A 21,698-nucleotide genomic window follows, 5' to 3' on the forward strand; every position below is an offset into this window, starting at 1 on the left:
AATATTTATGTAATTTTTTATAATATCGATTTAAGTCTCTGAACATTATCTTATATTACTTTACATTATATGAAAAATTATAATATTTATTGTTATTTTTTTTGTTTTAGTTAGCGATATATTAGAAATTATTTATTTATTTTTCAAAAATTATACAATAAAAACATCTTAAATGTTGAACAAATTAAACTAAAACTATTACTATTGTATTATTATAAAAAACTATTAACATTAAATTTAATAATAATGATYAAAAATTTATAAAAATTACAAATTAATTAATTAATTAAATTTAATAAATTAAATGTAAATATTTATAATTTGAAAGCTTTTTTTRTCAAATAAAAAAAGCTTAATTTTTTTCAAATATTGTAAAACACAGTGTATTGTAATGTATTTTGTTTGACGTACTAATTGTGTGACCCCTTTGTAATGCTTTGTGTGTGAAATGAATGGTTTTTCAATAATAGTATAAATCTATTGGCAAACAAATGGCAGCAATTGATTGACACAAACAGTGGATCCAAACATATTGTTTGTCGACAACAATATGTCCGATGATATGAATACACCGTTAGAGTCGTCAATGGATTCAAGTGTTTGCCATCCGTTGACTATTCAAACACAGATGACATCGAGAGAACTAAATGGACAGTCGAGTCAGTCTTCGCAGTTTACGCCGGCATCGATGTCGTCGTCCACACTGTCGGCAGTGACCACTCCGGCCACTTCTCCCATATCGACGCCCACCGGTAGCAATAAAGGCTCGTCTAAGAGAAGTCAGGTGTTTTCGTCTTCATCGAAGAGGGACAGCATTGATGGCCAACAAACACAGCGAAGGAGTTCATCGAGAAGTATCAAACGCAAGAAGTTTGACGACGAGTTAGTCGAAAGCAGTATTACATACCCGAAGACTCAACGTTTGAGAACGATGTCTAACAGTCTTACCGTCAGTACCGGTGGTAAGGGTGGACCACCAGTAGCATCGATGGTCAGTCCATTACCTAGTGGTCTGTCAACACCAACGCTAGAACCGGCGGCTAAAAAAGTAAAGCCATTGGCGTCGTCCGTATCATCCAAGAGACGCCGTTATCGGAATGCACACAACAATGCAATGAAAGATATCGGCCGATGGAAACCAACCGATGATTTGGCTCTTATTTTGGGCGTTCAACAGACAAGCGACTTGGATTGTGTCCACCAAAGTGTCAAGTTTTCGTGTAAATTCACTCTTCAAGACATTGAGGACCGATGGTATGCACTGTTGTATGACGCGACCATTGCCAAAGTGGCCGTCGCCGCTATGAGACAACTGCATCCAGATATCATAACACAGGTTCAGTCAAAAGCATTGTTCAGTGAAACGGAAGAAGCAATTCTTAAACAGATATCATCGACAAGTCAGCCAACGTTAGAGACATTTGAACAGTTAATGTTCAAACATCCCGATGTGTTTTTACCTCAACGAACCACAAAGTCATTGTCAAATCATTGGACACTTCTTAAACATTTTCATTTATTATCTGATCAAACGATACATCCATTGCCACGACATGAAGAAGTGATTAACTTTTGTGATGCAGAAGAACAGGTCGATAAAGAATTACAGCAACAGTTGYCAACATTGGTAGCAAATAATGTTAAGGAAGAGACTCTACAACAGGAACTAGTGTTTAGTGACAGAAAACTTAAGCGTGAGATACGATTGCTTGAGAACGAGATCCCTAAATGGCAGGTCTTAGTTGACAGTATTACAGGAGTCGCACCGTCCGATTTCGATAACCAGACACTGGCTGTTCTTCGTGGACGACTTGTCCGATATCTGATGCGCTCGCGTGAGATTACATTAGGTCGCTGTACTAAAGATACTGTTGTCGATGTAGACCTACAGCTTGAAGGTCCGGCCACGAAGATATCGCGCAAACAGGGAATCATAAAATTGCAACCAAACGGTGACTTTATTATTGCCAATACTGGCAAACGTCCCTTTTATATAGACTCGAAGCCAGTACTGGGATCCGGTAATTGTCTAAAAATTAGCAATAACTCAGTCGTAGAGATCGCTGGTCTTAGATTTGTATTTCTTATCAATCAAGACCTGATCGCTGCTGTCAGGGCTGAGGCACTCAAAAATCAAATGTAATTAATAATTATTAAAAGAGAAAACCCAATCAATCATTAATTGTAAATTTATGTATTTTTTAAATATAACTTAATTGATTAAAAATATTGTATTTTTTCGTCAAAAACATTACATAAATATTAAAGTCATAAATGAAAATACATTATATAATACTTAAAAAATTATTAAATTAATAATCAATTTTACATTATTTACAAATATGAAGAGGAAACTGATTTAAGGGCGCGTCGTATGACATTCCAGTCCTCCATAATGTCGCTATCCTTAAGCATATACACAATATAAGGTCCCGACACTGTCACTGGTTTGCGACGTCTGTCTTGTAAACTAAATGAATCCCTATTGTCTCTATCATATCCATAGCCACCTGACCCGCCATACCGTCTCTTTTTCTTATTATAAGTATCGCTCCAAATGTCACTATCGATACTATTTCTATCCTCTTCGAGTCGCCGTAACTTTTCCTCTACGTCTTGCCTTATGCTGTCTTTTAATAACTGTTTTTCACTCTAACGATATATTATATTATAATTAAAATCACAGTATTTGGTAATAATAGTAAAAGACAACAAACCTCTAAGTTCTGGTCGTTTGCCACCAATTCGGCCTCAAACTGACACTTAATGTTTGTCAGTTTCAATTGGTAGACAATGCCGGCCACTTCGGTACGGACTCTCATATTTTCCTGCAACTCTTCCAACGGTTGCAGATATTCGTGAGCTTTTCCGGCTTTCACTTCCTCCAGTTTGCGCTCCACTTGAGACAGTCGTTCAACATATAGTTGTTCTTTAAGTGCCAGAAATTGTTTCTCCAAATCACTCATTTGAAGAGTACATTCATCTTTTCTTCGGTCACACTCTTCTTCATCAATGTCTAAGTCATTGAAATCAAACAATTGTGTTATAAATATGTCGACAATTGAGTTAACAAAAATCTATGTCATGTAATACCGGAACTCTCGTCGCCATCAGATCCAGATTGCGAATCGGTCTCAGAGTCATCATTGGTATCATCCTTATCGCTATCTATTGGTTCATCCATTGTTGTCTTCAGCTGATCCCTGTCTATCAATTGATTCATACGTTTGTTTTGTAATGACAATAATCTTTTGGCATTCAATTGATTTAAAMCCGAATAACTGTTTGATGACATCAATTGGTCATCAAATCATTCAAACAATACAAACTATGTCCAACAACAACAACAACAACAACATAGCCATCATTAACAATGTCTTGAGGTGTGGACACCAATTGATAGACAAATCAGTTTAACACTGAATACTGACATTCAATTCAAAACTGACTCAAATAAAAACAACTGTTTTTTGATTATTATTTTTGTGTAACAAATGATAACATCAATTGAAAAGCCTTATCAACTAACGATCACATCTGTGCCTTCCAATGTCTCTTCAATGTAGTCGTAGTGCAAACTTAGCGGACATTTGTGTTCAATAGGTTTAATATACTCTAATGTAGTATTAAAAGGTATACATTTAGTTGTAATGGCTGACACATATCTGTCGCAACATTTATAAAGTTTAATCATTGAATGAAAGCAATGGCGCTATAAATAGTTGTAGTGTTTTGTTGAGGGACTGTATTCACACTAAATATCATATATATATAAACACATTATAATTAATGAAACAATTGATGTAATCAAACAAAATTAACGATCAAATCAATGATTAATATATTTTTTTAGTTAATTTTATCGATTGATTACTCGATTGAATGTTAAGAGTATTGATAATCAAATCAACTGTTGATTGATGTGGTGATTGTCCCCTAAATTATACACACATTTGAATGTTTTTTTGAGGCAAACGTGAACTCAATGTTTGTTTTTGTATAATATTTTTTGAGTCAATGTTTTTGTTTATAAATTAATTGAATGAATGAATGAAATAATAATTATTGCGTCGTTTAGTCAATGATTTAGTGAATAATCGGTTTTTTGGACAATAATGACGACAATAATGGATGCGAACAACAAACAGACAATGGATCAGTTGAAGACAGTGTTGCGATCGTTGATCATCTCCAGTGGCAATCATTTGACAATAGCTGATCTGTGCCGAGAGTATCGCCAGAGCGAAGGTCACGCTTTGCCGGTCACGCGATATGGCTTCGGATCGGTGTTGGAGTTGATTCAACACATGAACGATGAACTGGTTATCAGAGTTAAAGATAAACATCGAAATTATGGCGAATATGAAGTGTTTTGTAAGGCCAACGCCAACACTGATCACATCGCAGATTTGGTGGCCAATCAAAGAGGACAAGAGGAAGAAGAAGACGAATGTTGTGTTCTTCGGCCGATTCCCAATATTTTCCGATTGAAAACAAGAGTCAGAGATAGAACAGTCTCTATGAAGCCATTCTCGTTGAATCTGAAGACAACAACAGATGAGGATAAGACAACTGAAATATGTGACGATTTTGACGATTTGTTAGTCAATCGATTGATACCGAAGAATATTAAGCGAAAGGCTGTCTGTCCACTGCCCGACTCATCGGTTATTCCCAATGAAATTAAAGTCAAAATAAGCCATTTGTTGGCTAAGTATAAGTCAATTAGTTTGGTTTGCTTTCCAATTGTCTATCAAGTTGTTTACGGAACCGAACTCGATATCAATCGTTTTGGTTCAACAACTTTTGAACAGTTTTTACATAAAATACCGGAATTGGTTCGTTTGGACAAATCATCCGATGGTTTATTGATTACGGCCTGCGGTCACACAAATGATAATTATAACCGAAATCAATTAATCAATGGAAATAATGTCGACTTAAAAAACGATAGCAATAAAGGCGAGTCTTCTGTGAAAAGACAAGAACTGAATCGATTTAAGATTATTTTAGATAAATATCCCAAAGGATTGACAATTAAGATGTTTGTGAGATTGTATTTAATTACATTCAGAGAGCCATTGATGGCTTCCAAACTTGGATATTGTTCTCCAATTGAGTTATTTGGATCCATTCCTCAGGTGTTTTCAATTGACAAAAACGGTTCATTAGATAGTAGTGAATGGCTTTTGTTGCGAACGACATCTGATTTGGAGAACAAACTAAACACAATTACATTTACATCGCCAAAGACTACCAAATTTGATAATAAATTCAAGAAAAGAGTCATAAATGTAATCCAAATGACTAATCGATGTTCAAATGCGGACAGAGGTCTTCGTGTTAAAGACTTTGGCGACGCATATGAATTGGCATATATTGAACCAATTGATCCCAAACAGTATGGCTACAGTTGTTTTAATGATCTCTTTAAAGATTTGATCAAAGAGTGTGATATTGATGTCAAAGAAAAGTCAAAGAATGACATGTATTTGATCTACAAGAAGAAGTTTTAAATCTTAAAAAGCCATAAAGTTATAGATATTTTTTATATATAAGTTATTATTTTAAATATTATAATCATTAATATGTAAAATATAAAGTTTTGAATCAATCATTCATATATACATTAATAATGTATTAAATTACTCTATCATTATTTTGTATTTTAAATCTATTGTTATATTTATTTATTGTAATTACGATACATACTAAACAATAGTCAGTTTTATTTTACATTATTGTAAATAAAATATATATGAGTTATACAGTATTATGATAGCAATAATTTATAATATTTTTGTAAACATCTTTTTTTGTATCATTTTTTTTTGTATCATTTTTTTCTTTAGCATAAACATATCATAATGTCATTATTGAAATGTTATTTTTGCATAATTTTCTAATAAACATATATTAGATGGTTAATTTTTTGAAAATATTATAATTAACTAAAGTAATTTTAATTTAAAAATAAAATAGCAAAACTGACCAAGGTTATATTAATACTGTAATTAGAAACAGTTATAACTATAGTATAAACACTTTCAATATTACAGGTAATTGTTTGCTACTAATAATCGATTAAAATATAAAATTGTTATTTTATATCATAATAATTGATAAATAGATAATGAGATTTAAAAATCTAAAAACATTCATTTACTTTACAATTTGATAATTATTACTAATATTTGAATATAAATAGATATTTAAAAAATAGTAATTTATATTTATTAATCATTTTATCACAACAACAAAAATCAATCAATTAAAATGTAAATTTGTAAAAAATATAAAATACTTATTTTAAAAATAATGTACTAAAAGATAATTAATTAATTAAAATAACATAAATTATGATAAGAAAGATATGAATGTGATTATGAGTAATGAGACCAAAATCAATCAAACAAACAAAACAAATTTGATTATGAGTTTTGTTATGTTATGTTATGTTAAGCGCAATCACAGGCGTCGACAACCATATTATTCAAATTCTTCTGGTAAACAGTTCCAGTGTCGTCCAAATATATCAATGATATCTATTTTTATATCAAACAAAATAATTAATTATTATTATTATCTAAAACTAATCATTAAAATAATAATAAAAATAATAATTACGTGAGACATCTCTCTGGGCGAACAACATAAACTAATAGCTGGATATTTGCCTATTAATTAATTAGTTAATTAATTAATTAAATAAATTTATTTTATTTTTTCGAGAAACAAAAAGTTTGGTTACAAACCAATGACAGTTGTGTGATGGTATCGGGCATTACTTATGTCACATTTGCCTATTTTATGTCATATTTATTAATAAATTAAGTTTTTTTTATTAGTGATGTCATATACAATCATAAATATATATATATATATATATATATATATATATGACTTCATACAATACCTCTGCAATAGTTGCCATAATAGCCGGGTGGCTGTAATATCCAATCATTCCAACCTATTTTTTGGACAGTAATTATAATTAACAAAAATATAATTCAATTATTAATTCAATTATATTTTTTATACCAATAGTTGTAAAGTTGACATAAAAGCTTTCCCTACAACACGAAGTAGAGTTGGCATTACATTCAAAATTTCGACGACTTCGACGAATCTGTTTTTAGTCAAACGGGTAATAAAATATTTGTCATTTATTTTTATAATAGTGTTTTAATTGATAAATTGTTAACATTTTTATTACGACCAATAAATTATGTAATTTTTTCAAGTTTTTTTAATGTAAACAAAATGATTGTTATGTCATATGAAAAACATTTATATGATATATTATAGTATTATCTCAACTAGAGATTGGTTAAAAAAATTTAATTTTCATAAGCAAATCAAAATTGACATTTAAAATAATAATTTAAATTTTTCTATTATTTTCTTTTAAAAAATCTGAATCTAAGTATGAATCTAAGTAATAATAAAAATTATAATAAATTAATATTAACTATTAATTATGTAAACCAAAAATCGTTCACTAATCTCGATGTGTTGTCCTTCAGTTTGAATTTTGAATTATTAACTAATAATTTAAAATTTATTTTTACTTTTTTGAAAATATCAATAAAATCGTGATTTGGTTTATAATTACCAGCTGTGGCTTTATTGTGAAAATTTATTTAATATATAAATAATATATATATATATATATATATTAACAAATATCATAAATAAAGAAATAATCAATGTCATACTGTACTTATAAGAAACTGGTTTATCTCTAATATATCTATATTAATATATAATTATTTAATAAAATAATGATTTTTTAGTTACTATACATAAATTTTATATAAAGTAATAAATAAATTTTCAAATAATATAACAAAAAATTTAGATTTTAGTAGTTTATAATTACAATAACTAATTTAAATAAAATAACTAAATATGACATAAGCTAGTAATTTATGTTTTTAAATTTATTATTTAAAATTTATTATAATTAATTTAACATTAAAATTATAAATTATAAAAACTTGTACTTAATTTGTACCCATAATTGTATTATTTTTATATAAAAAAAGTTATATCTAAATTAATTTGTTTTTGTTTTTATTTTTTATTAAATGACACTTTAATGTTTTATAAAAAATAACAAGATATTTTATCTCTCAAAATATACTATCGTTAATTTTTTTCTCAATAAATTAAAATATAGATAAATAAAAACATTTTAAATCTATGATTGACTATTACACTGATTAAGCAAGGTACTTTTTTAAAATGCAAAAAATTAACATTTAAATTATGGTAAATTCAAAGTACACACAAATTAATATATATATATATATATATACATGTGTTGAACATGTGATCAACAACAAGCATAGCTTTATTAAAATTCACGACTTTGTTAGATATATATATGAGAATATTCTGGACATAAATATCTATAAATTAGTTAATGTATTAGTAGTACAGTATATAAACGATTAAATTCAATGCCTAATGTTTTCAAACTCTTTTTAAATGTTTTCTGAATACAAATTAACTAAAGAATAACTGTTTAATAAATAAATATAAATGATATTTTGAAATTCATTATAATCTAATATTAAAAAAGTTTAAACTTTTTATTTTATTTAAAGATAGCATTTTAATAAATAATAGATATATCCACACAAATATAGCTTTTAATTAATGTTTGATAACAATATATGTACACAGTATATGTATTATAAGCATATCTTATTAAATACTATATATTTATTACGACATAAATTGCTTATTTGACAAATATTGTAGATCAGCATAAAAAATATTTTCTAAACACAATATTGTTTTCAAATAAGCACTTTTATAGTAAAAATAATGCTTAAAACATGTAATAATTATGATACTAAAAAGTATTTTGATAAATAAAAGCTTGTCTAGTATTTTTTTGTTGTTGAAAAATTTATAATTAAAAATAATAAAATTGCAAATAATAAATATACTGTATTTTTAAAATATTGAATAAAAATAATGTTTTGAATTCAATACAAAACATTACGAATAAAACAAATTTACTGCTATTTATTAGCTATTGTTATATTAAATAATATATATATTTAAATTTCTTTAAATTAATCTTTGATAATTAATTTTTTAATAAAATGTTGATATAGTTGATAAAAATAAATATATATTCAATATAATTAAACGCATATAAAATATTGAATTATTGCGATTATTATAAGGTCTTATTGCTATTAATATGTATATAGCATTACATTGCATATGGTATACAGTAATATTGATTATTAAAATAATCTTAATAATCATTTTTAGATTTTATACTATAAATACTGAATAAATTAAGTAATAAATAATATTTATAATCAACAATACATACATTATTATAGTTGTGTTCAATAGTTATAAATGAATCCTTTAGATCATAGCTATCGCTGTCAAATGAGACCAATTTGTTTGTATTGATCACTTCATGTCTCAATATATCAGTTAAATCATATTGAATCCAATTGAAGAGTCTATCGATTTCATTGATATTATTGTTAACCGGTTGTGGACTTAAAATGCCGAGAACTCTCATATTCAGAATTTCCTGTAAACGGGTCAACACTGGAACTGTTGTCGATATAATTGTAAGATCATTATCAACGTGACTGTTGTCATCATCATTGACTGCCAATAATTTAGATGTCTTTTTGACAAATAATGTAATTTTATTAATTGATTTGACTGAATAAAATTGTTTGTTATCGTTAACAGATATATTGAATTGTGGTTTATTTAGACGCGAAACGTTTAGTGTCGGAAATATAAACACTTTATCCCTGTCTTTAATCTCGCGTTTGGCAACCGGTTCGGGTGTTGGTTGCGGTACTGGCAGTGCCAATGATGACGCTTCCAATAACTGGACGACTGTTTTATATATATATATATATATATATAATCGTTACAAAGGGATTAAAAATATTTTTTTGTTTAAAATTAATACAAAACAAAATTATACTCACAATTATTAGTGTGGATAGAGTTGTATAATAGTTTGGGCGCTTCACTCATCCCTAGTTTGGAAAGTATCTGTTGTTTAATATACTCTAATCGTTGTAATTGTTGTTCCTCTATAAGTGTCTGACTTAACTCAAACTCTTCTTTAATACACGAAGAACACGGCTTTTCTGTTGGATTCACTTTTTTAGGTTTTATTTGGTTTGTCGTTAAATTTGAATCATTATGGATGTGTTGGACACTATTGTCGACATTTACATCACTACTACTATCTAATTGAAGATCATTGTTATCGATTTGTTTGGTTTCAAAAAAACTATTCAAAAGACTTTGGTATGTCTTCTCGGTTTCTAAGACAATATAATTATCACAACAGTTGAAAGTCATGGACAGCACCACCAGAATTGCCGTCAAATATATAAACAGTTTATTGTTTGCAATCACTTTTAAACTCATTGTTGAATATTTTTAGTGAAAGACTTTTGGCACAAACTAATTGACTGATGACTGACTGACTGACCGATTAAGTGAAAAAAAACTTATGGAAAGTTAGTTTAGAAAAACGGTATAAAAGTTTAGTCAACAGCGCCAGTAGTAGTCAACTGAGAGACGACACCTTTTTAAAGGCTGTTAGAAGTCTGTTGACGAATAGAGAGTCACTTTGAACTCAACTCCAGCTCTGGTTTTGGCTTTAGGTATCGATTTTGAAGACTTCTCTCTGAAGTTTGCTTTTCTGCAGATTATAACTAATAAAAAATAAAAATAATAAACAAAAAGTCATTTTTTAAATCAAAATACTCCGACAGCTAATGCTTTTAAAATTAATAATTACTGACGTCTTGGAAACTTAAAGACCAGTTAATGACCAATAAATTTGCATTTTTTTGTTTAGTTTTACTTAATTTTTTTCATTTATTTTTATTTTACTAATTGATCCCATCTTTTAGCTCACTTATGACTAAATGTTTTTCTTTATATACTTGCAAACTATGTAATCAAAGTCTAACAAAAAAAAACAAATTATTTTTTAAATTTTTTTTTGTCATTCATAAACTTTTTTTGGTTAACTAAATTGAGAGACCAAACAACACATGCATAGCAACATAACATCTCTTAAAGAGAGAGAGAGAGAGAGAGAGACAAAAAACTGTTTACTAAATGCCCTCTTATTTCACTTTTTATTTTTTTAAAACTAATAATTTAATTTATATATATATTAGTTTAGTTTAACGTATTTTTTTATGTATAAGTTATACACTGTATAAGTAATATACAGTATAACAAACAACTGGTTTGAGCCCTGAATATACTTATATTTCCTCGTTTTTATTCAATTACATATACATTAATATAATAACCATTAGACTGAACAACTACCTCCCTGTCCCACATCTCGCATTGCATACAAAAGTTATAGTTATATAAGTCATAAACAGACTCAACTCAAGTACCGATCCCTAGATTTTTGCTCAAAATCCTTGACATTCTCTCTCATTTTCATCCATTATATTGTAATTATGTTTAAATCTAATGACACATTAAAGACATGACAGACCTTTGCCTCAGACATGACTATCACATGTCTATTAAATATTGAAATACCAATAATAGCGACCAATAATTTAAGACCAATTGATAACAATTCATTAGTTACTACAGTATTGATACAAGTATTAAATAAATATGAATTTTAAAATTATTTAATATTCCGTGTTTTTATGCAAAACAAAGCAAAGTTCAATTATTTTCAGATCATATTTGGAAAACATATTTAAATAAAAACAACTTTTTATTAATACTTTTTATTAAAAAATTATTAAAATAAGCAAATTATTCTATTAATTGATACCATTTTAAATGTTTTTTCACTATTTGTCTTATCAAAAAACTGACTAATTATTATTAATACAACTTATTTGACCAAAGTTGTTGTCATAATAAAATTAAAAATGTTATTTAAATTTAGATTTAAATTGCATAAATATGAAAATTATGTGAAAAAAATAATATAATTGTCAGAACTTAGCTATAAAAGATTAAAATATATAAATTAGTATTTTATTTAATTAGTATATAATTTAATTATTGTACATTATATCGTAGTCATATACAGTAAAATCATATTATGAGATGAACATTAAGAAGTATTCATAATTATATGATAAACTTGTATAAATTTTTCGTATTTATATAATTTCATTATTATATATAAATTCTTAAATAGCATAAAAATATCGATAATTTGTACACATAATAAGATTTTTCAAAATTTTAATTTTATATGTAATTAATGAGATTAATTATAAAATATTATAATATATTTATGATTTATAATTTTGTTTACATTAGTATTACATTGATTTTATGATGATTATTGACCCAAAATACAGTATTATTTTTTTCTCAAAATCCGGTCCAATATATAAAAAGTTTTATTATGACAAGTCTTTTTATTAAATATTGATTAATTAGTTTATAATAAATTGCAATTTCATTTATAAATATAGCGGTAAAACTGATAAATTTATTTGACAATAATGTAAATATGATAATTTAATATTTTATTTAAATTAATGTCAATTAAATTAGTAGATAATCAGTAGATTTTTTTCAAAATATGACAAATAGATATTAAGTATAATTTTAAGTACATGAATGAATTGACCATTTTATAAATTAGTGGGCATGTTAACACATGTAACAAATAATTGGCACTAGGCCAATTTATATTTATAATTATATAATTTTATATAATTAATTTAAAATATAACAATTATGAATAGAATACATATTAAGATAAGATTTTAGCTATAAATACTTGATTTGTAATTTACAAATTACAAATTGTAAATTATTAATACTAGTAAATAATATAAATATATTTATAGTTGTACTATAATTTTAAAAAATATTTAAATTAATGTTTTTAAAAAATAAAAATATACCACCGAATAAATACAGTTGATTATCTTTTAATTTTCAAATAGATAATATTTGTATTTATATTAATATGTATATTTTTAGTTAGAGATAAAATAATTAATTGATAATTTAAATATGAGAATAAACTATTTAAGATATAATTTATTGCTAATATTTTTTATATAATGTTGATGTATATAAAACTTTAACATTGTTTTCAATTAAATTAATTAATTAGCAACACCAAAAAATTTAATTGAAATCAGTTTTAAACATATAATTGAAAAAATTATTTATTAGTATTTCATATAATTATCTAAACTATGTATTCATAAAATATGATAATAGATAATAATGATGTATAGTAGTAATTCATGTTAAGTACAATTAGTTGTATTTATTAATAAAATAAAAATAACTACTAATGTGTGTGTGTGTGTTAATTGCAAAATTAACCCTGACACCCTAACCCATTGATTAGGTGGTTAGATTAAATTATAAACCCATTCACCGCTTATTATAAAAAATATATTTAATATAATTGATATTTGATATTAAGCAAGCATAATTTTTCCTTAAATTTCCTTTAGTTTATTCAAAAATGATAATGGTGATTCATTTTGGTAAGTGACACATTTATTAGTAAATTTTAAAATAATATTTTTATTTAATCATTATATAATAATAATATAATTACTAATCAAACACTTACTTTTGTTTTATTTTTTAATTTTAGAAAAACAACTAAACATAAAAAATAATTGTTTGGCCAAAAGTTAAATAAAATGAGTGAATACTGAGTTTTTTTAATACTTGATTTTTGTAAGAAATTGTTAAACCTAAAGATAAATATACTCAATAGTAATCTATAAACTATTTAAAATATATAATTTATTAATCAATTTATTTGATTTAACATTAATCTGTTAACAACTAATGCATGCAATTTTGTTATTTTTGCTACTAATTGTTTAACTAATAATTGTTTTCTAGTCATATAATAATAATTATTATTATAATTAACTCAATTTTACTGAATTTGATAAAATTATTTATTACTAAAATAAAACTAATAACTAAATAAATTACTTTATAAAATTAATACTTAAAACGGGTTATAATATTTTTTGTAAAAATGATATTATAGGATATAATAGTAAATTTTAGTTTAAGATATATGTAGCATTTAAATTATATCGATAGGCGATAATTAAACTTTTATTGATTTTATAATTTTCAATCAATTTCTTTGGATATTATATAATGTAAAACATTAAATTAAAAAAATATTTGGATCTATCACTTAACCTTAAACTTTGGCATTATTTTTGCAACTTTTTAATTGCAAATTATATGAACCATTCAATTGTTGATTACACCACTGAATAATTACAAATTATACATTAATTTTTATAAATTACAAGTTAAAATATTTGTATATATTTCTAATACATTAATAATAATAGTATACAGTATCTTTTAGTATCAGTGATATTTAAAAAAAGTAATACTTTATAGTCCTATTAATACTATATATATAATATCAGTATATACTGTATTAGTATAATGTCACTGATGTGTAATAATTCAATTAATTTCTATTTATATAATAATAATAGTTAATAGTTTTATTAAATTATTTAATAATTTACCACTAAATGAATATAATTTTAATAAATCTGCATAACTGATAAAACTATTTTAATTGATTAAATTTATTGTATAAATATTTTTTGGTTATGATTATGTTATGATTTTGATGTATATTTATAAATTATAACCTCATAACAAGTATATGAATAAATATTATTATTATTAAAAATAAAAAAGCTGATAAATGATTATAATAAATATGAATTTAAACTAAACATTTTGCTAATTAAAAACAATGTACTATTTAGTTGTTAATAAATAAAATTATAAGCAAAAAAAGCATTAGATTAAATTAGTACAGTATATATATCATAAATAATTAATCAATAAAACAGTAATTTAACCAGGTAAATAAAGTTTGTTTTATTTTATTTGTAATAAATGTTAAATACAAATAAACTTATTATAAATGAAATTAAATTATTTTTCAAATCTAATTAATCATAAATCGATCAATTAATCAATTTATCATTTAACAAATCAACAAAATTAATCGACAATTTTATAAAAATATTTAAAATAATAATTAATATAATTTTAAAGAATTACATTGATTTTCATTAAATCATAAAATTAAAATAAATATTAAAAAATCACTTTTTTAATAATAATAATACTAAAACAAAGTAACAATTTAAAATTATGATTTAATTTAATCACTTAAATAAAAATAAAAATTAATTAAAATAAGTAATCAATAAAACTGATATCTAATAATATGTTACCATTGGAACCGACCATAATTAAGACAAATATAACTTCACATTATATACACCTTAATATCAATTCATAGTTATTTTGTCTAAAAAAGAGTTAAACAGGATTTAAAATATTTAACAATTAATAGTTATTTGAAATATACTTCAAAAACATTATATATTATATATATATATTTCTTCTATAATTTTTTCAATAATTGATTTTTTAGATATATATAAATAAGCAACAAACATTTTAAATAAAAAGATAATACAATATCTTAAGATTTAGATCCGATGACATTTAAAAAAAATATTGTAATAATATTAATATAATAATAATCTTAAGACATAATCTGATAAACAACTTATTATATGTTTTATCCCTTTAGACTATTGAATTAATTATCTCCCGTCTCTAAATCCATAAGCCCTGAAACATATGTGCTCTGATAGGTTGGATCTGGAATGAAAGTCCTTCCGTATTGTGAGTTAGAATTAGGATCCGTTAGAAAAGTAGTGGTTAGTATTTGTAATGGTTGGATCAGTGTTAACGATGGCACCGCAGATCGACCTAAGATCACATTCGTTGGATGCGTTCCAGGCACTGTCATTTGCTGGGACATACCATTCCCCAGTCCAGTCATTGTGGGTGTGTTGATAAGATTAACGCCGTATTTGGATCGTACCGGACCGTACTTAGAAACAAATGGACGATCAGAGAATGGGATAATTTGATCGTCTTCTGAGGGAAGAGAGGGTGGAATAGTAGTGGTATTAGTTCCACACGTTAGTAGGGATGCGCCGATTGGAGGGGTATTTTGGATCAATGTATGCGAGGCTGTAGTTGTAACTAAAACAGGAAGAGATATTGAAGATAAAGTATTCAAATGGGGTTCAAAACTCGAATCGACTGCTCCTATATCACTATCTCCTGGTGTCGCAGATAAGAGTGAATGCGGACTCATTGCCAGTGTCGGTGAAACCATCAAATTGGTGGCACCGATAATTCTCGAGGGTTGCACTGACACACACGGCCTGATAACAGTTGGTATGGATGGATGACGGGCTGCTGTAGGAGATAATACATTCATTGATGGAAAAGGCTCTGAACTTAATTGTCTTGAAATCGATTGCTCATCAATTAAAGGCCGAACGCGATTCACTCTTTGTCTTTGATTACTGTTTTGAGTGATATTTGTTATTAATTTATTTCTATTGATGTTATTATTTGATAGATTGTTATGCGATGAACCAAATCGTTGTAAGAATTCAATCAACTGAAAGATTACAACTTTAGCGCATTCAAGAGCATCGCCTAATTCCTCAAGAGTCGGATGAGTCACTATTTTTTATTATAAATTACATGATTATATCATATATATTACGATAAGTAACAAATTTCTAAAATTACCAGTTAATGGATTTGGATCAACAATAGCTAATCTCTCTAAAGGTTGTTTAATGGCGACCAAACCGCATGGATCACCCGTCCTTTGAAGAGCAATAATAAACTCTTGTATCGATTGAGCAAAAGAAGCGGGTGATTGAAGCTATCATTTAAATTATATAAAATTAATTAATTAGCAAATTTAGCAATACATCATCAAATACATCAAATAAAAAACAAAAAGACTACTTTATCTATAATTGACTGCATGTGCGACTTGTGGTGACTGTCGCCGTATAACAGTGATGACCATTGATCGGGTGATATCCTGAGTCCGGCCTCGAGTGCTATCGAAACGATTTGTGTGTCGTGTTCTCGTCTTAATGCTTCATAAGAACAGTACTCTTCTTTCAATTGCATTAAACTAGAATCGCTATCTCTTTTAGTCAACTGTTTTATAGTTTTGAAAAATATACGATAATTACCGGTAAACATCATATTAGTGACAGCATTACTGGTTATTATAATACCTTAAAACAAGAGGCGCGATATAAAAGTTGAATGACGTGTCCTATAGCTGTTTTGCTGGCCTGATGTGGAAAGTGAGGCGACAATCGTTGAACAACAAACATAACCAAAACTTTTCGTGAAAGAGCACTTCCATCTTCCAGTGCTAATAACACTAATCTGTATAATCAATAAAAATAAAATCACTTGTAATCCAAATCCAAACTAACACAACATTATTAACATACCGAAGCACTTCCTCCTGCATCGCCGGTCCTAAGAACTGACATCCCCGAGCCCTCACAGCCGCCCATAAATTGGAACTATACGTACAATASAGTGGTATATAAGTTATTATAACGTATTAAATATGATTTTATTAAATCATAAACAWATCAAACCTCAATTGATGTGAGTCTTGATGTTTAACAAGAAGTTCACCCAAAGCTCGTTCACCAATAGATCGGGCATTTCTGAGGGCACGGGTCCGACACTCGCCTTCAACCACCTGACAGTGCAATAGTGTTATTAGTTTTCGTTGCATCGGACGAGACAATGCTTGACCTAAACAAATCAAATCAATTGATTGTCAATAATCATCCATCAATTTCTGAAATTACTTTGATGTTGAGGTCGCAAAAGAAATGCCATCTGTTTAATACAATCGACACATTTGCGGAAATAGGGAATGTCTTTGATCTCAACGCAATCATAACTCTGACCAACGGTTGACCTATCGTTAGGTCTTGAGTTGTGTTGTTGTTGTGCCGAATGCGAGCCATTTGGACAACCATTTAACTGAACCAATGCAAGAATGGCTTCATTTTCGGGAAATTTTCTCTCAATCGGTGTTGAATCAAATGGACAACTTTGGATTGACTGAAAACAAACACAGACATTGACTTTCATTATCATCGACAACAACAACAACAAAATGGAAACCTATTTGACTGCAAATACATACCTGAAGACARTTTGAACAGTAAGTATGGGAACARATCAAAGTAAACGGCTTTCTTGTGGTTGAAAAATGATTGAAACAAATGGGACACAAAAGATAATCATTGAGTTGAGGTGTTAATGGCATTGATGTCAACCAATTGGTCACTATTTCTTCTTCACCAAACAATAGCACTAATTAATAGCTAATTGTTCGTCAATTGTCGTCAATTGTTCGTCAATTGTCGTCAATTGTCATCAATTGTCACTATTTTTAGTCATCAATTGACAGACCATTTGTCTTAATTGTTGTCAAATTTTTTTTTATCATTTGATTTCACAAAACAATTATTGTTTACTTCAATCAAACATTTCATACATTTTTTTGTTGACATTTATTTGGTAAACAAATGTCGTTCATAAATAACGTTACGATTTTCAACATTTTGTTAAATTATTAAATTAAATGTTTTGTTTTGATAAAATTGGTTGGACACAGTTTTTTTAGTATAACTTATTTAATATTATTATATACTATTATTCTATAATTTATATATAGCTAGAAAAAAATGTATTTTATTTAGTTCTATGATTTTTATTGAACCGATACAATGATTTAGTTATATAAATACAATAAGTTATAGTAAAAAAAATGTTATCTCAAGTTTYCATATCTTACAACCTATGATATGATAGATATGAAAAAAATGTATTTATTGTATAGTACTGTATTGTATACTTATTTTTTAAAAATTGATTGGATATGTGTTTCATCAATTTTTAAATAAATAAACCAAATAAAAAATTACCATGATAAAATATCTAAACTTTAGAATATTGTAAAATTGGATTTTTTAGAAACAAATATTTCATACAATTATAGTTTGCTTTATATTCTTACATATTTTATTTGATACAAACAAACATAATTTGTTTTGTTTTTTGTAAATATTTTGTTTAAAATAATTAATTACTATATATTAGATGACAATTAGTTAATAGATATTATTATATAATAGATTTGAAATAATAAATAAATAAATTTAAAAAAAATGTGTAAATAATGAAAATGTGATAAACGAATGACTCGATCGATGCGCGCGTTTGTGTTGTTAATAGAGTTAGTCTTCAATTGTTAGACACAATATCGTGGGAAACAAATTCTTGTGAAACTTTCAATGATTGGCTTCAGTGGGAAATTCTCTTAAGTTTTCACTAATTCTATGGGTATTCCTATGAGAAAACAATTAGATTTTCCCATTTTCTCTACATTTCCCATATGAAGCCAATCACTGAAAGTTCACAAGAATTTGTTTCCCACGATATGTGACTAACAATTGGAGACAACATATATAACAAACAACACAAACGCGCGCACGGGTGGAGTCAGGGCACTGGGGCTGGCATTACTACACATTCATTTACAATACACATACCATTCCCTATCCGGACTATGTTTTAAGGCAGAACACTGGGCATGCATACACACACACACACACACACACACACACACACACACACACACACACACACACACACACACACACACACACACACACACACACACATACACTCACATATATTCACATATATTCAGTTCATATATACATACAATACTATCCGCACCTCCAAAGTGGGGATTAGAGTGGGATCGGCGGCTAATATACAACGGATAGGACTGACTGCCAATACTACTACTACTACTACTACCTCTACTACTCAAGCTATCCATACATTTATATATATATATAAATGAAGCTCACATTTAAAAATATGTTTTTGTGTATAAATTTTTAGTTAAAAATTTTTTAGTTTTAAAAAAAACTTTATTTTTTATTAATATATTAAATTATATATACTGTATATATAATGTGCAACTAATTTCATGTATAGTTTCAAATATAGTTTTGTTAATATTGTGATGACAACTAATTTTAAGTTATAGTATTTATTAATTTTTGAGTGACAAATATTTGTTAAAAACATATATATATATATACATATAAATAACTTATATATTAAAATATATATAACCGTTGAAGTAATGTCACTCAATAGCAATGCCAACCAAAAGACAATGATTGCCAAACAAATCGTGTCTGTGATTCGTGACGATGACTTCGATCAATTGGTCACTATTTTAAGATCAAAGCCTGACCTCAATGTCTTCATCAATGGCCAAACGGCTCTTCACTATTGTCTACTATTAGGTAATACTATCATTRAATATGAATTGTTAACAATCCGTGCTTTACTTTTGACGTTTCCATTGCTACCCGTAATAAACCAATAGTATATACAGTAATCTAAATGTTTGTAGATTTTAATTGTTATAAAAATTGTTTTTTTAACAAAAAGTATACATTATATATGATATATAATGATAATTAAATAATATTTTCAAATTATTTGGACTCTGTTTCAAAATATTTGAATATATTTTGAAATGCTTTGAAGTAACTAAACATTGTGTTAATTTCTTACAGCAATCACTTTGTTTGCTGCTATCGTTTAGTTGGTATATATTTTTAGAAATTATGTTATATGTTGTTGTTATCAATAAAAAAATCTATATCAGTAAATATACTTTATATATATAACCAAAGTCGAATAATTTTAATATTAAATTTTATTTTATGGGAATAAACTAAAATCGTATAATTTAATGTACAATATGTTATACCAGTAATAATCAAGCATTTATTGTGTGTATCCAGTGTTTGCCGCATTTCCCTAACCTAGTGTTGCCCTACCCTGGAGATATGCTACCCTAGTAGTATGGTATGCTCAATAATAGCCTTTATTTGAACTGCATTAATAACTTAGCAATATATTATATTAATGCTCATATAAAGAAAATCAATTTAAAAATTATATATCTATTTAATAATAAATAAATTCTTTGATACTTATGATGAATAACTTATAAACAAGAATTTTGTAGTTAATTAAGTAATTAATAATAACAATTTAAATGATATGTCAAAAAATATATTTTAAATGATATTTAAAACATTTTGTAAACTATGGGAAAGTTATCGGGAAATGAAATAATTAAAAAAATATTGATATATACATTAGCAACTAATTGGTTTGAATTACAAACAAAAAACTATATATGTATTGGAAAAAATATTTTTTTAGTAATTTAATACTACATGGTAACTAAATTACCGATTAAAAAAATATGTATAAATAATTACACAATTTTTCAATGCTATATATTTTTTGTTATATAATAAAAACAAAAGTTGATTGGTTATATAACTATATTGTAATTGTATTTTTGAATTGATAGGTCGGGACGTGTCGTGGTGTCGTCAACTGGTGCTGAACGGTGCGAATACAAACCTGTCAAACCATGACGGCTGGCATCCCCTTCATTTGGCAGCGGTTTTCGGTCACAACGAAACACTCAGTTATCTAATTAAATGCAATAATACTAAAGGAATGGCTACTGATGTGATTTAAATATATATATATATTCATTCCCACCACCCGTTCCCCACATATTTATGGATATGAAATATTTATATATATATATATATATATATATATATATAATATCATATATTTTGTTATCTAATTGCAAAACTAATTGTTGTGAA

At 26.8% G+C, this 21,698-nt stretch overlaps 5 protein-coding genes across 5 annotated transcripts; 2 read left to right on the forward strand and 3 right to left on the reverse strand.

Annotated features, from left to right (window-relative positions):
• Positions 1–410: 410 nt before the first annotated feature.
• Positions 411–2,168, forward strand: LOC128951738 (microspherule protein 1-like). The gene has a single exon (XM_054297003.1). It carries the CDS (start codon positions 551–553, stop codon positions 2,141–2,143), a length of 1,593 nt encoding a protein of 530 aa, XP_054152978.1. The 5' UTR covers positions 411–550; the 3' UTR covers positions 2,144–2,168.
• A 125-nt stretch (positions 2,169–2,293) lies between these two features.
• Positions 2,294–3,724, reverse strand: LOC128951659 (breast cancer metastasis-suppressor 1-like protein). Its single transcript, XM_054296906.1, has 3 exons — positions 3,094–3,724; positions 2,718–3,016; positions 2,294–2,652 (listed from the first exon to the last, which is right to left on the reverse strand). Exons 1-3 carry the CDS (start codon positions 3,293–3,295, stop codon positions 2,335–2,337), a joined length of 819 nt encoding a protein of 272 aa, XP_054152881.1. The 5' UTR covers positions 3,296–3,724; the 3' UTR covers positions 2,294–2,334.
• A 2,641-nt stretch (positions 3,725–6,365) lies between these two features.
• On the reverse strand, positions 6,366–10,911 carry LOC128952879 (growth/differentiation factor 8-like). The gene is made up of 8 exons (XM_054298336.1): positions 10,818–10,911; positions 9,987–10,727; positions 9,359–9,891; positions 7,042–7,129; positions 6,917–6,970; positions 6,756–6,803; positions 6,628–6,677; positions 6,366–6,545 (listed from the first exon to the last, which is right to left on the reverse strand). Exons 2-8 carry the CDS (start codon positions 10,435–10,437, stop codon positions 6,459–6,461), a joined length of 1,311 nt encoding a protein of 436 aa, XP_054154311.1. The 5' UTR covers positions 10,438–10,727; positions 10,818–10,911; the 3' UTR covers positions 6,366–6,458.
• Positions 10,912–15,552: 4,641 nt separating this feature from the next.
• On the reverse strand, positions 15,553–18,060 carry LOC128952896 (roquin-2-like). Its single transcript, XM_054298357.1, has 7 exons — positions 17,772–18,060; positions 17,553–17,715; positions 17,400–17,474; positions 17,175–17,331; positions 16,894–17,094; positions 16,669–16,807; positions 15,553–16,599 (listed from the first exon to the last, which is right to left on the reverse strand). The coding sequence occupies exons 1-7, from the start codon at positions 18,058–18,060 to the stop codon at positions 15,656–15,658; spliced, it is 1,968 nt and encodes a 655-aa protein (XP_054154332.1). The 3' UTR covers positions 15,553–15,655.
• Positions 18,061–20,123: 2,063 nt separating this feature from the next.
• On the forward strand, positions 20,124–21,622 carry LOC128952447 (notch-regulated ankyrin repeat-containing protein B-like). The gene is made up of 2 exons (XM_054297848.1): positions 20,124–20,300; positions 21,389–21,622. Exons 1-2 carry the CDS (start codon positions 20,135–20,137, stop codon positions 21,559–21,561), a joined length of 339 nt encoding a protein of 112 aa, XP_054153823.1. The 5' UTR covers positions 20,124–20,134; the 3' UTR covers positions 21,562–21,622.
• The last annotated feature ends 76 nt before the right edge of the window (positions 21,623–21,698 follow it).

This window comes from Oppia nitens, unplaced genomic scaffold (assembly GCF_028296485.1).
Source record: "Oppia nitens isolate AA-2021 unplaced genomic scaffold, nextdenovo-longstitch-racon4-pilon3 scaffold1_pilon_pilon_pilon, whole genome shotgun sequence".
Lineage (NCBI taxonomy): Eukaryota > Metazoa > Arthropoda > Arachnida > Sarcoptiformes > Oppiidae > Oppia > Oppia nitens.